Consider the following 16,466-nt stretch of genomic DNA (forward strand, 5'->3'; position numbering starts at 1 on the left):
ACACTCTAAAAGGGGGAATATAGACAATGAAACTACTAAGATGCTCTCTTACGGAATAAGCTTTAAAGACTTTTCACTTGGTTAGTAGGCTTTTAAGATTTTTCACTTGTTAAAATGGACAATCCACAAGTTAAATATGCATATGATCCCTCCACAACTATAATTGACTTTAGTAGGCAAATTTCCATGTCACAACATGCCCATCTAATAAGTACTATCAGAGTACACATTCTTAATATAACTTTGTTGAGATATACATATCCACCCAAGCCCCTTCATACATAGATGATGCTGCCTATATACATCATCCTTTCGTCTTTCTAGGAACATACTTGAGACCTCAACATAAATATCTATAGATCCTCCAAGTAGGTAATTTTCAGATTTGGAAGTCCCATCATGGACAGTTAAATAATCAGAAGTTAGAAGCTAATCCTCGGATGATGGATAAAACAAACACAAATTATACGACTAATACTATCCCATAGTTTTCTTCAATAGGCGTAGTTTGTTCTTCTCATCATCCTGACAAATTCATCTGTATCAACTTCCCCATCGCCTGCAAAGATCACGTGCAAACAGATCAATGTAAGCCATAAATTGAGGACTCTAATGCCATCAACAGCTTACAGTTGCTTACCATTTCGGTCAGCCTCTTCAATCATCTCTTGAATCTCAGCAACGGTGAACTTCTCACCCAACTCCTTTGCACACCGTTGAATGTCCAGCACAGATATCTTGCCCTGAACCAACGTCCAAAAGTTAAAGAAATTCTAGAAAACAAAAGAAAATGTAAGAAAGAGCATAGTCACAATATTACATTCTTATCTTGATCAATGATGCTGAAAGCCTTCATGAGCTCTTCCTTGGTGTCCCTCTCTCCCATTTTAGCTGTCATCATGTGCACGAATTCATCAAAGTCAATAGCACCACTCCCATCTTTGTCAACATCTGCAATCATCTGCTTGATTTGCTGCAATAACATTATCATATTAGCATGTGATTTGGTTCCTGAGAAAATATTAAACAAGACCTGATTACAGAATTGGAAGTGAAGGCAGAGTTAATTGATGTTTGGGTTAAGACTGTCGAGACTCAAAAACCAACTTGAAACAAGGGAACGTTATTTGTCAATTTGATAAGGGGATGAATTTTCAGAAAAATAAAACACAAACTATTGGGAGACGAACACTTTTCCCCTGAGTAGAGCATTGCCACATGTTTCTCTCTCTTCTATTCTTTATTTGGGTTTTGGTTGCCTCCTGCTCTCCTAGAAACTGCCAACACGTAGGTCTGGGCTAGGCCAGGCCTGAATATTTATAGCTAGGATGGGGCCCAAGTTTTTTAAACCATGCCAGGCCCAAACCCTGCCTATGGTTCAAATAGGGTTGTCTGAGCAGGGACTGAATCGGCCTTTGCTCAGGCCCGGCCTTGGCCTGGTTAGGGCCAGCCCTAAGACTCAAAGAAAATAAAAAAGGACATGGCCTGTTGTGGCCCTGGCCCAGGGCTCCAGCCAGGCCCTCATGCTGTGGTGGCCTGGCCCTAGACCGGCCGTTAGGCCACATTAAATGTGTCCTTGTCTCTAGTTTTTCAGGGCCAACTCTAATTAGCAGTCTTACTCCCTCCCTCCTGCTAAATATTTAGGTTTGCTTTGTCTATACATTTCCTAGATTTGGTTTACATCTCATTCAACCAGAGTTTCTAGGGATATTGTGGTTTTGAACTGCTTGCTAAATTGCAATGATTGCAACAATGCAATTAGGGATTACCAACGTGTTCCAAAGGAATGAATCCACACAATACTGCTCCCATCATTAAAAGGACAATCCTCAAGTCTCTGGTTTCTAGTTGAAGTAATAGTGAAATGTAAAGAAAGTCGGCCCTTCAAGAGTCTTTACTACCCATTGTTTAACCAAATCTTAAAAAGTTACAACAGTACCCACTAGAGCTCCCAATATGTGGATAGCCTATTTTTTGTAACAAGTACAAACTTTTACTTTTAGTACAAAATCAACATTTTCAAAAAACAGCACGTATCATGATCAACACACCAAAGGCTTTTCTAAATCTCAGAACTTATCAATAACATGTCGAAGCACTGGATATGTGGATCCTCAACTTCTTTTCTTTAAGAGTACTTATCTAATTCAGCATCCTAAGTTAGATACAGGAAACTAGGTTTCCATGTTAGAGTTGGAGGGTTTAGAAGCAGGGGATCATAGGTAGCAAGAAGTTCCCTAGTTTGGAAGTGTCAAAGGAGTGCTCTTACAATAAATATATATATTAAAAAAAAAAAAAATACACACTTTTTATAAATTGCATTAGATAGTACATATTTTAGGAGCATGGTTATTTTACTGAATTAAGTAAATTTTAAGACTCATATTTATCTAGTCAAGTCTTATCATATAGAAGTCCTGCACAAACCACTATAATTTAAAAAGGGATCTAAACCATAGATCAAGAATAAATATAAAGAGATAAAGAGATAGCGAGAGGTCAGAGATATGAATTGTCATCCAAATTTCCTAAACGTCAACACACCATCCTGTCTTTAATGCAAGTATGATACCATTGCATTCATCGTTTTCGTTTTTGATGGATCAATAGTTAAGCAGCTTTTCCCTTGAAAAGAAAAATATTTTTATTATGTACATGGATTTGCATCATTATTTGTTTCTTTCTTCGACTGACATGCATTTAAGATTTTCTTTATGTGATAGATGTGAATAAAAAGCATATTTTTTCCCTTATATACAAATATGATTTTGCAACATAATTTTTTTATTTTTTATTGATGCGCATTTAAGACTTGTTACTTTTTAAAAGATATATCTAACATGAGTGTCAGTAATATTGATCAATCCCTGAGGGATTGAGATCATGTTCTCCATATGGGAGTGGTATCTACCTATGATCCCCCTCAGGGCAAATGGGATCCCAAGGATCACCACAAAGTTGGGCAATCCTAGTAACCGCCAAAGAACCTGAATTTCAGCAATGTTGCACTTTGTTGCAACATTTTCCTGTTAGGGTATCACTCTCTCTTTAAAATGAGGATGTCACGATTTTCCTATTAGGGTATCACTCTCTCTTTAAAATGATGATGTCACGGACCCTTTAACACCCCATTCATTTTCTGGTTCATATCCCACTCCTAAATACGAGCATTCACATGCTTCTGATCATCTTCCCCCACCTGCCCCCACTACTCTGAGAATCCACACTATTGAGAAAATTTGGAAAACCAAAGTAGTACTTGATACATAACTCCCACGACTGGTAGTCTTTTATGCAAGGATGATACCATTGCATTCATAATTTTCTTTTTTGATTGATCAATAGTTAAGCAGCTTTTCCCCCTGAAAATAAAAACATTTTATTATGTACATGGAGTATTTCAAAAAGCGTTAGGAGGGTCCTAGGCAGCCTGGGGGGTCCAGGCTGCCTGGTGCCCAAGTGGGCGCCCAAAACCTGGGGGGCTCAGTAGAAAGAAAAATGTCTCTATAGTCTCTAACAGTATAAGTATAACTGTACAAAACATAAGAATTAGGGATTTAGGGCACATCAAAATTCAAAAGTATACCGCACAACACATATGAGCACACACTTCATAAGACCTTAACCATAAGTCCATATCCAATTATGAATTATCCATAGTCTATTTGATAGCCCACACTCCACAATCCACATTCCACGCATAGTTAAAACTTAAAATTTACCAACAAAATTACCAAGGTTACCAAATACCAAACCAGTGGAACCACAAATCCACTATCCACAATTACATTACATAACCAAGAAGAGGAAAACAAAAATGAAAGAAATACTTGAAGACTTAAAAGAATCATCGATCATCATTCATCATTCATCATCAGAAAAAGTAGGGTCAGCTGCATTTGTATCATATGCATCGGAGTCGATGCAATCATCATCGTCATCGTCTCCCTCCTTGACATAATAGTCGTCCTCCTCTATCTCTTATGAATCTGCCTCTGCTTCCGCCTCTTCCTCCACCTTCGTCCTCTAGGAAGAAGATCTAGTGGCCCTAGGAGGGTTAACTGATGTCCCTGAGGCATCCATGATCATATCCCATGTCAATCCTTCATGCGCCTCAACCTAATCATCGTCAACCAATCACTCCATAGCATTGTTCATATTTTTTGATCTGATGGGGTCTCTCTATCTCTCTTAGAAAACCTAGCTTTCAAGAATCGATTATACTTGACATAGACTAGATTATTGAGCCTATTTGATTCAAGCTTGTTCCTTTTCTTTGTATTAATCTAACAAAATCAAATGAAACTAATTAATATAAATAATTAAATATATAATAGTAATACTACAAAACTAATAATTACTAAAGTACTAAATTACTAATACAAATTACCCATTCAAAAGTACTCCACTTCCGCTCACAACTGGACGAGGCAGTGGTTAGGTTTAAGATTCGAATGGCCAACTTTTGTAAATTTGGAGCGCTACACCCATGTTGGCTCCACTAATTGGTTGCAATGATATAGAATAGATTCATAAATAAATAATAGAATTATAGAAATGAAACTTCAAACTTGATACTTGAACTTGATGAACTTAAAAATATTATTACCTGGATCAATTTTGATCCTTTGCTTCATCACCATTGGACTCCCAAAAAATTTAATGCGTACTTGTAATTTATTAGCTCATCGGCACATTTAATATCTTGGATATCTAGATCAAGGACTAGCACATCTACACACTTATTAAATCCAGTCATAATTGGGTCATTTGTGCGTATATCTCTATCAATATAAAAAAAAGTTAGGTTCAAATAATAACCCGCTGCATGCAATGGATGTAGCTGCCTATCCCACTTCTCATTAATAATCTCCCAAACAGGCTTATAGCGGCTCTCATCATCATCTGAATTTTGGGTTATCTCTCTCTTGCATCTCTTTATAACCTCAGCCCATAAAAGCCTTGTCATTATCAACCATGCAAAGGACTTTGACAAGAGGAAAAAATACCTTAAGAGCACACTTCACGCCTCGCCAAAAATCCTTAGAAAGGATAATATCTATCACCTTCTGCCTCAACCAAGGTTTCAAAAAACGCTAGGCAGTCTGCTTGGCGCCTACTGCCTAGGCGGGCGCCCAGAACCTCAAGCTCCCTGTGATGTAAATCCTTAGCACCAATTTAGAGATTGAGGGTTTCTTTTTTTTTTCACTTTGGGGGTTCAAAAATCAACCCCATAACATTTTTATACAAACTTGGGGGTCAAAATGACCCCCTTTGCCCTTTTGGGCGAATTTAAAAATCGAAAAACGCCTTACGGCCTTGGGCGCTCCCCTAGAACTGGGCGCTAAGCGCCCGCCTATCCTGCCAGAGCACCCGCCCAGGTACAACCGCCCGTGTAGGCATGCGGTTTTTTGGTTCAAGCTGCCTAGGCGGGCGCCTAAGCGCCGAGTAGATCGCTTTTTGAAACCTTGGCCTCAATTGGACTCTCCTCGAATGTATGCCATCGAAGCATAAGTACCAGGTCGCAAATCTCATGACCTCAGGCCTCACAATCTCTTTCTTCATTATAAATCTACGCATCATGTTGAGGGTGAAAGTGTGGCTATAAATAAAATTCGTAACTGACTTTGCCTTCTTCACTACACCTAAAATTTCACTTAAACTGCCAAGAGCCTCAAGCATGAAGTCTATTCAATGTGCTGCACATGGTGTCCAAAAGATTCTAAGGTAAGCTATGCGCAACAAATTAGCAGCAATGTTTGTGACAACCTATATAACAAGCTGCTCCCCAACCTCCTTGATTCCCCTCTCTATAACTTGGAGTATGTAAGGCATAATGGCTATGTTCAGCAGCATCAATAGACCTAAAAAAGGGAAAAGGGTCCCTAAAGGACAATTCACCAACAAATTCATCTGCCTTCTTCTCTTCCTATCACTCCAAACATCAGTCATAATAGAAACTCCATACTGAGCCCATGCATCTTTCTGAACTGCAACAACATCCTTTGTGACACTCACCACTTTTTTCAAAAGAGGCTCTGAAAGCTCATATAGGGTTGGGGGTTCATCCCATGACCAAATTGGCCAATTGCCTCTACCAAAGCATAGAAGCTGCTTAGACGAGCAGTATTGAAACGAATGCTCGCCTCATAAAACCATGTAGCACATAAAAAGCAGTTATATCTCTCTCTTCCTTCTTGATTCTATTTTCAATGGTGGTTAGTTTCTTTGTTTTGTCTCCTGCAACCTCTGGGTCAGGCCGGGGCAAAAAGTAATCCATAGGACCTCTAACCCGAGGCTTCTTAGGCCCCAAACTCTCAAAAGCAATTACAACTCCCTTTCCCTTCCCCCTAATAATGGATTGTTGTTGTTCTACCTCTTAACATCCCTTCCCGTCCCCATCACTGTCATCATCATCAAAACTGAGAACCCCAGACTTAATCTCTGCTATGGATGCATATTTTTCATCTTTTTTCATTATTACAAGACTCAAAAAATTGTTTATCTCATCTTTAACAGCATCAATAGCTTTTTTACATGGGGGCAAAATCACCCTTGATATCGGTAAGATATTTCTTGAACCAGTTTATATTTATATCCCCTTTTGTATCCTTTTCACAAAACTTGCATCTTACGCAATTTTTATCTAAAGGATTTGCCTTGTAGTCATATTTCCAACCCTGATCACCACATCGATTAGATCCTGAACAACGCATCCCAAAAAAATACAACTTATACAATCAATAAAAAAAAAATCACTAACTTTGATTGCTCGAACTCCACCTCTAAGATGTTCCTAAGGTCTCAAAATCTTCTAAAAAACCCTCCACTGGATTTATAAAACATCCAAAATTAAATGTAATATCAAAGGATAATGTTTAGATCAATTTCTTCTAACTTTGAGAAACCCTTCGATCCTATGGAAATCACAAAAAACTAGTTTTTTGGGGTTTTTCTCTCTCTAAAATAGGCTCTAATGGGTTTTAGGTTTCAAATGAACCTAAAACCCACAATTTTGCCCTTTTAGTATTAAAAAAAGGATAAACAATGCCCTCAACAAGTGGCTTTTCCGCCTCTAGGCAAGGCACAAGCCTTGAGCAGCCGCCCAAGGCTGGGCGCCCACCTAGTTGGGTTCCTGGGCGCTTAGGGATTTCCGCCTTTTTTTGCCACCTAGGCCAGGGCAATGCACTCAAGCCTTCTGGACCGCCTAGGCGACCGCCCAAGCGCTGGGCAGTCTGCTTTTTAAATCACTGTGTACATGGATTTGCTTCATTATTTATTTCTTTTTTCGACGGACATGCATTTAAACATCAGTTGATGTACAACCAATCGAGATTGTAAGAGAAATTTGCAATAGAACCACTGAAAAATAAAGTTTTAGAGGTGTATTTCTAGAGAGAATCGCATGTGGCAGGTATGAATATCACGAGTTTTATACACAGCAAATTAATTCAAAGAATCATGTACTCTTTGGACAAGGCTAAGAGATGATTGTGGTAAAGCATATGTTGAGGATACAGTGACCACAGAAGGGTGTAAACCAAAGTCAATGCAAACTTTGCAGATAACTGCTCATCTAGAAAAGACCAATCACAGATATACTCCATGTGTGTAAACTGGTGATTAGTCAACTTATCCATCTTCCTTGAAGCTACTACTTCATGATGAATTCATAAGAATAATACCACTCGAGCAACACACATGAGATGAGAATACATGAATGTATGTGAATACAGGGAGCATTCAATGTAAGACAACATCTAATGCCAAATGGCAGGTCAATACATGGTGCTCAATAATCAACAGCACTTCCCATAGAGGCTTAAGTGTTGTTTCCGGGTATAGCAAGAAACGTTCATTCGTGGAGTTTTCATCTTGTGAAGCAAAGCACAGGGCATAAGCAATGGTAGATCAGGAAATGTATTTTAAATCAAACTAGTTTTGACTTACTTGGAACCAGGAATATGAATACTCAGATCTGCAGTGAAATAATGATCTCCTAATTAATGAATACAGCGATCAACTCTAGTACCAATGTTTAAGAATGCGGAAGGCACCACCCAGGCAGCCACGATTTAAGAACGCAGAACGTGCCGCCTTGGCAGATACCTTATGATTGAAATGCCCCAAAGACAAGGGGAGGATTTTAGTGATGATGTTAGAAAACCTTACTCCCAAAACCATGAATGCTCGTAATATGCATTGATTCTGAAATTCTAAATTTTAGGGGAGGGGGAATAGATGTAATTTTCAGACTCTTTGGAAATATTGTTTGAATTTTAATGAGATTCTCTCACCCGTGGTTCTCTCCTATCTAAGACAGGTTCTAAATTTGGGCACACATCATAGATAAGTTCGACAGAAAGTTTGCCACATGGAAGGGCCACTTTCTGTCCCCGGCAGGCAGAGCTACCTTAATCAAGGCTACCCTTTCTAATGCACCTGTGTACCAGATGTCTCTCTTCCATATGCCCGTGTCCATTAGTTCTCGCCTCGAACAGTATGCGAAATTTCTTGAGGGCAGGTGACAACATCAGCCATAGGTTTCACTTGATCTCCTAGGACAAAATTTGCCAACCTCGTCATCGAGGATGTCTAGGGATCTGAAGCATCAGAAAAACTAATCTTGTTATACTGGGTAAGTGGTGGTGGCGCTTCGCCACTCAAAAGGGCCATCTATGGAAGCAAGTCATTATCCACAAATATCACCTAGACCAAGATTTCTGGCTACTGGAATGTCGGCCTAATGGCAGAGCCTCAGGTATGTGGAAGGCCCTTCTCAGTGTCCTCAAACTCTTCAAAGGCAATATTAGATTCCATCCTAGGAGGGGATCTAGAATTAGATTTTGGCAAGAACCTTGGCTTAATCAAACCCCTTTCAAAGTTCTCTATCCAGCCCTATTCCTACTAGCTCTCCATTGACAAGCTTCATTTGAAGAACATTTCCCCTTACAAAATTTGGTTAGACCACTTCCCCTTACAAAATTCTGTTAGAACTTGAAGCCCCAACCTTCATAGACCACCCTCAGACCTCGAATTCCAGGAATTCCTAGACCTCTCCCCAGTCCTTACTTCCCTTTTCATTTCTCCCTTTGGCGAAGACAAGATAATTTGGTGCCCTTCCCCCTCAGGGACATTCTCAGTTGCCTCTTTTTACTAAAAACTAACTGAACCACCAACCTTCCCCCACGCTCCTTTCTCCATCGTGGCTAAAGCGTGGACCTCCTTCACTCCCCCCAAGATCCAACTATTTAACTGGATTGCACTTTCACTGAGAACATTAAAAGATGATCAACTACAAAAGAGAGGCATGTCATTACCCAATCACTGTGTCATGTGCCAAGAAGCTGAGGAAACAAACCCTCATCTTTTCATACACTGCCCTTTAGCTCATTCCTTGTGGGGAGCCTTACTTCAACTATTCCAATCGGGTGACTCTTAGTAACATACCCCTCCTCTTCTCCTCCCTTCACCCCTATCCCTAGGACTCTTCAAGCATCCTACTATGGAAGCAATGTTCTCAAAACCGGCCGGTTAGAACCGGAACCAGCCGGGTAGATCGCTACCGGCGGGGTGGCGACTCCGGTTAAGGCCGGTTGTGGTGGTCTACTTGTAAGATGGTAAGCTCAAAAAAAAATGGGTACAAAAACGGGTCGGCTAGCCCTTGAACCGGTGGTTCTTTTGCAAAAATGACGGGCTTTGATTCATTATTGAAGCCTTAAACGTTTCCATATTTCAATTTATCCAAAACGATGAAGATTGGAGGTTTTTTTGGGCCGGAAGTGCTGCTGCTCGAATAACTGTTTTTTATCCAAAAAAATTGATTTATGATCGATCAATTGATCGTTTTTTATCAAATTGATCAGTGCATTTTGAACATCAAGGTTTCATCTATCAAATAAACTAGGTATGTTGATTTATTATTGATTAAATATTTTTATATCGATTTTTTTTTGCCGCGTTTTTTTCTTGAAATTTTTGTGAAGTGAAAAATCCGCCATTTTGTGAAGAACAATCTCAATTGATCTTCATGAAATTTGGGGCATTTGAATTGTAATGGAAGTATCTATCATATCCCCATGTCAATTTGTTCAAAAAAGGGAAGATTGGGGGTTGATTTGGACTCTAAATTTTGTGTTCTTGATGGTTTTGGCTCGATTTTAGGGTTTCTTAAAAAAAAATTGTTTTTCAATCAAATTACGCTTTTTTAATGTTATATATTTTTGGTGAGCTTGTTGGATTTTTTTTATAAAAATATGTTTTTTGTGATGAATATGAGATAAAAATATATATATTCTTTCTTTTCAATGTTATCTATTTTTGGTGAGCTTGTTGGAATGTTTTTAATGTTATATAGTTTTTCATAAAAATATGTTTTTCATATTAAAGTTGCAATCTTGTATAATTCTTTTTTTCATCTTAATTCTACACTTTAAGTTGCATGTCTACGAAAGGCACAAATTCTGGGGAAAAATAGGTTCATTTTTTTATTCACTTCAAAACAGGTTAGTTCCCCATTTAAATAGCACAAACCATGGAAGGTTTGCATTTTGCAGAGAAAGTTGGGGCTCACATTGCTTGGTTTTCAAGTCATAAGTACACATAGAGGTAGGTTTGTTTGTTTCGCTCTTATCATTTTCATCTCACAGTTGTTCTTGAATATCTTTGTTGTCGAGGTAATTATTTTCTGGTTATGAAGGCTATTTATTGATACATGGTCATGATAATTTAGGGGAATGATTTATCAATGGCCAACTTTGCTTTTCTTTTTCATGGATGATTAGTAGTGCTTCACTATTTTCTCTTACTAATTTTTTGTTTTTTTGTTCATATAATGATGTTGTTTTGCTCCTTAATTCTCATCGATTCAAGGTCTGCTCCTCATTCCTATAATCGTGGATCATTTTTTTACGCCTCAAGTATAAATTGTCTTGCATATCTCCATAGTATTCAAATACTAATTTATATAAAAAGTTGTTTCAAATTTGTTTTTGTAAGATAAATGCATGTAATATGATAGTATACACTTAATCTAAGTTTTTCAATTTTTTTTTAAAAAAAAGGTTTGGGGATTTTGACCCATTTAAAAAAAAAAAAAAAAAAAATCTACTCTACCGGTTAGTCCAGTTCCGGTTCAAACCGCTCCCAGCCCCATGTCTGGTTAACCGTTTCGGTTCTATTTTGCAAACCTTGTGTGGAAGGCTTCCATGACAGCCCTCATTTGGGAGATTTGGATAGAATGTAACAATTGTATCTTTCGCAGACAGTACTCCACCATTGCTAGGTCTAAGAATGGGTCGGATTGGGTCCAAAACCATCGAGATACAGATCCAAATATGAAAAGTATACATGAGACCCGGATTAGGATCCGGACCCGGTCTTGTAACAAAAAAATACTATATAACATATATGTATATACATAAAATACTATACAATATTTGAATAACTGGGTCGCATCACGATCGGATCCACCTGTATCCAGATCCGATTCGAATTACTATTTGGATCCAAATCCGACCCTTCAAATCCAAATCTTGGATCCATATCCGGATCCGGATAGGGTCCGAAATTTGGTTTTCAGATCCAAACTGGGTAAATTCTCAGCCCTAACCACTGCTGCCTTGTTTGACAAGATCAAAGTTGCAGTGACCTTTTGGGCGACTAATCACAAGCGGTTTCCCCCTTCGGCATTCTACTTGCACCGGATGACCTCCTCTTATACTCCACCATAGCACTCCGTGAACCTCGTTGTAGTTGCCTCCCGAGCCCAGCCATGTAAAACTCAACTTCGATGGTTGCTCATTAGGCAACCCAGGGACCTTAGGTATCGGTCTTTTTAGAGACAATGAAGGGTCAACCTTGGCTTCCTTCTCAAAGTTCAAAGGTTCACTCAGATTCCCAAACTACAAAAGCTACAGCTTTGCTTGAGGGCCTCAAACTGTTCAACAATTCTTGGGGCCAATCACTACCAGTTGAAGGGGACTCCAACAATGTCATTTCTTGGGTTTCTAGTTCGGCCACCTGCCCCTGTCCCCTGATTCACATTTTTAACAAAATATCTCATGTGAGCAGAGAACTCATGATTACCTGAAGACATATATACCGTGAGAGCAACTCCATAGCAGACTCTTTCGCCAAGGTGGGTGCAACAAACGCTACAGGCTGAGCATTTTTTGCAAATTCAACCAAATAGCCTGAAGGGGTTCCCCTTCCCTTTCCTTCTGTTTTTTCCTTCTTTTCTTTACCCTCTCTCCAGGGGTTTTTGTACAAAGCTCCCTCTCAGAGGGTAACCTTTTTTTGCTGTATATAATCCCTGGTTCTCCCAGGTGGTCCAATTTTGTACCTTCTACTCTATCAATACAACAGTTAACTTACTCAAAAAAAAATCAAAACTTTGGGAGTAGGGTTTTCTAACATTGGCATTGTAATGATGTACTGTAAATATATTTTGTTAGATGAAAAGAGAGAATGTTATGGGGGAGAAGAGAGAGAGGGAAAAGGTGGGGAGAGAGAGAGACAGGGGCAAGAAGAAGCAAGAGCCAAGGTGAATCACTGGCTAGCCGGCCACCTAGGCGGGCACCTCGAGGCCCCCCTGCCGAAGGGCCCACCTAGTCTTAGGTGAGAGGGCTGGAACCTTGGCCCACCTCAAGGCAAAACACAGAAATACAGCGTTGTTCAATCTGTAAGGAACTCACAATGAGGGTCGAGATGGTACCAACCAACAAATAGAGGTAAATGAAGGGTCTCTTTGCAAATCAAGGAAGCATGCTCATGGCTTTACTCGATATGGTAGAGAAATGAAAAGCACTGAAGGAGAGTATTTGTGATGTTGACTCCAAGTGTTGCACATTAATTTTTGCAATAATATGACAGCCAGATGAAACTCATCTAAGACGACATGCCAAGGCCTGTATATAAGAGAAATCAGAATATTGCATTAAGGGGGTCAAAAAGCCATAGCCATTGCAGACATTACGGCAAGTGATACAGCTCATAAAATGGACTACAGAAGACATTAAGGCAAGTGAATCAAACTCAAAGGCAAATGGCTTCCATTAATTGAGATTCAAATAAGGTAAGACCAGACGCTCAAAGAAGTCCCTCATACAAGCCAGATGCCGCAAACCCTAAAAAGAGTAGCTTCAGGCAGAAGTCACAGAAAAGACTCACTAGAGATCATGGGACTCGGAAGAAAAGGCTCTCTCCAAATGTAAAGTACGTCCTGTGGTGACTAAGTGTTGTTCCAATGTGTAGCAAGAAACACTTATTTATGGAGTTTTCTTGTATAGAAACAAAGCACATGGCATTCGTAATGGTAGATCAGATAATGTACTTTAAAACAAGCCAGTTGGGACTTGAACATGGAATATGGAGTATACTGTAATATCAAGGTATTGATGTCCTATTAATGAACACAGCAATCATATTTAGGACAAACATAGAAATGCAACATTATTGAAACTGTGAGAAGGGCTCATAGTGAGGGTGGAGGTGGTACCAATCAACAAATAGAGGTAAATCACAAATCAAAGAAGCATGCTTAAGGCTTTACTTGATGCTGTAGAGAAAATGAAAACCACTGAAGGAGAGTAGCGTGTGATGTTTTCTACGAGTCTTGCAAAGCAATTCTGTCTAGATATGACATCCAGATGGAAACTCCGCTAAACTAACATGCCAAGGCCTATGCATAAGAGACATAACAATACCGCATTAAGGGGGTCAAAAGACTACACCCACTGCAAACGGTTAGACCAGTAGCTGGGTATTGGCCAAATGATAATAGCCTACAAGATGGACTTTAGAAGACATGATGCCAAGTTAATGAACAAAAACTCGCACAAAAATAGTTTCCACTTAAGATTCAAAAAAGGTAACACCGTAAGCCCAAAGGAGTACATCATACAAGCTGGTTGAGGCAAACCCCAAAATGTTCCTTCAAGAAAGAGCCACAAAAAAGTCTCATTAGAGATCAGGTTCCATGGAAGGTGCAGCAGATACAACATAACATTGCAATCAGTGTTTTAAAAATTGGTGATCTAGATCGAAACATGCTGATTCGGATCAGGAATCAGTCATGCCAATCCATTAAATATCAGGATCCCGCCAATTTCCCCTAGAACCGACTGGTTTGTCAAAGAACCGGCTACTTCTATGAGAGAACCGGCCGGTTCCATAAACGAACCAGCCCAAATTCACATATACATTTTTCATTTTCAATTTTCTTTTTTAACTGCTGACATTGTATTAAGAGTAAGAGAGACTACAATACAAAAACGCACATACGCAGGTGTTGTGTTGTACATGAAAAGAAGAAAAAGAGTTACAACCACTACTACCACAATATATTAAAAAGGAACTGAGCAAAAAGGAAAGTCCCAATTGAAGAGGTAAAGGCGTAGGCAGCGAGGCTCCTTGTTCAGCTAGGCTGTTGGCCGCTTGATTGGCCTCCCTCCAGATATGAGTTCATGAAACTTGAGTATACCTGCAAATGTCGAATATCTCATAAAAAATGGACCAAAGCCTCCAGAGGAGGGGTGCCTCTTGGGAGGCCCAAGTGATGACATTTTTGGAGTCCCCTTCCACAATTAGAACAAAGCTCCATTCAAGGTTGAAAAATTTCAGGCATTCCAAAAGGGCACAGGCTTCCACCATGGTGGCATCTGCTGTGCCCAAGTTGTTTCTGAAAGGGCACAGGCTTTCCAAAAGGGCACAGGCTTCCACCATGGTGGCATCTGCTGTGCCCATGGTGGCATCTGCAGTGCCCAAGTTGTTTCTGAAAATACCCCCAATACCTGTGGGACCCGGGTTGCCAAGAGAGCAATTGTCAAAGTTTAATTTCATTTGGCCAAGTTCTGGGGGTCTCCAGAGGGACGAACGAGACGCCTGTCTTGGGCGATGGTAAAGGATAGTGTGACAATTGAGGAGGAGGTCGGAGGCCGAGAACGTATTGAAAAGTTTGTTGTTGGGTGCCCAAAAGATAACCAGTGACTTGATAGATTCCAGCATTTGGAGGGGGTGATAGTACTGTCCCCTGAAAATCCTATTATTTCGTTTTTTCCAAATTGACAAAAAGGTGGCCGCTATTGATGCCTTCCATAACAGAGCACCGGATTTGGGCTGCGGGATGTTAGCTGGATAAGGTAGGGAACTAAAGGTGGAGTCACCCACGACCATCCAAAGAGATGGAGCAAATGCTCTCAAAGAAGGCTCGCAAACGGGCAGCGCATAAACAAATGGGGATTGGTTTCTTTCTCCGCTTTGCACATAATGCAACGATTGGGAATTTGTAAGCCTTTTTTCTGGAGCTGGTCTATTGTTAAGGTCCTTTCCCAAAGATAAAGCTACATGAAAAATTGTAGAGAAGGTAGAATGAAGGTGATCCTAGCATTGTTTATGGTTGCAGCTTTGGATGGGGCGATGGAAGGTTGCTGGATTAAGTTATGGTAGAAGGAGGATACAGAAAACTGCCCTAATGGATCAAGGATCTAAATGATTTGGTCCTCACCGGGGAAAGAGTGGCAGGAAGGGTGAATAAGAGAAGAGAGGTTAATGAAGTCAGGAATTTCTCCCTCACAAGGGCTTTGCAGAAATCGGCGTTCCATGATCTTGGAGGGAAGATGGGACAAGGTCCGCAATGAAGGCTGGGGGTTCCCTGGCGAGGTTGAAAAGGTTGGGGTAAAGCAAGGGTGGAATGGCCTATCCAGAGATCTGTCCAAAGCCTAGTTTTTGTACCATCCCTAGGATAGAGGCGAATAAAGGGGAGAAACAAGGAGTGGCAACGGTACATGGATTTCCATGCGCCCGAGGAGTTATGGGGCGATCTAAAGGGGAGAAACAAGGGGAAGGCAAAGAGTCGGTATTTGAGCCGGAGGACGTTGTGCCAAAGATGATCCCGTGATGGGTGAGCCTCCACCACCACTTACCCAGGAGGGCTAAGTTGTGTTTGTGAAGGCTGCGGATCCCCAGGCCCCCTTTGGCTTTAGGTTGGTATACTACATTCCACAAAATAAGATGAAATTTCTTGGTTTCATTGTCCCCCGACCAGAGGACGTTGCGCATAAGATGTTCCTGATGTTGAGCCACCGACATGGGCATTTGGAAGAGAGACATCTAAAAGATAGTGACATTGGCTAGGGTAGATTTAATAAGGGTGCTTCTACCCACAGGGAGAGATAGCGACCCTTCGAAGAGGCCAGTTTCCTATTAAATTTATCAATTATGTGGCTCCATTGGGGTTTCTTAGGCTTACCGTAGGAAAGGGGTAGCTACGTAAGTTGAGGGGAGTGAATCAATCCCACAACCCCAAAGAATTGGCAAAGGTCTGGGTTCATTTGGTTTAGACTTTGCCAAGTTGACTTTGAAGCCAGTGGCGAAGTGGAAGCACTTCAGGAAGAGGAGAAGGACTTCAACTTGAAGGGGTGAAGCATCGTAGAACAGCAAGGTGTCGTCGGCGTATTGAAGACGGG

General features: G+C 40.3%; 1 protein-coding gene across 1 annotated transcript in view; it reads right to left on the reverse strand.

Annotated features, from left to right (window-relative positions):
• Positions 1-205: 205 nt before the first annotated feature.
• The window catches only part of CEN2 (centrin2), a 33,442-nt gene continuing 17,181 nt past the window's right edge, over positions 206-16,466 (reverse strand). The window contains exons 5-7 of the mRNA XM_006837987.4: positions 821-973; positions 641-743; positions 206-559 (exon numbers count right to left, since the gene is read on the reverse strand). Coding sequence (XP_006838050.2) covers positions 495-559; positions 641-743; positions 821-973 — 321 coding nt within the window. The 3' untranslated portion in view covers positions 206-494. The remainder of the gene's footprint in view (positions 560-640; positions 744-820; positions 974-16,466) is intronic.

The sequence above is a fragment of the Amborella trichopoda genome, chromosome 4, assembly GCF_054954075.1.
Source record: "Amborella trichopoda isolate Santa Cruz 75 chromosome 4, AtrichopodaSantaCruz75HAP2 v2.0, whole genome shotgun sequence".
NCBI classification, from domain to species: Eukaryota; Viridiplantae; Streptophyta; class Magnoliopsida; order Amborellales; family Amborellaceae; genus Amborella; species Amborella trichopoda.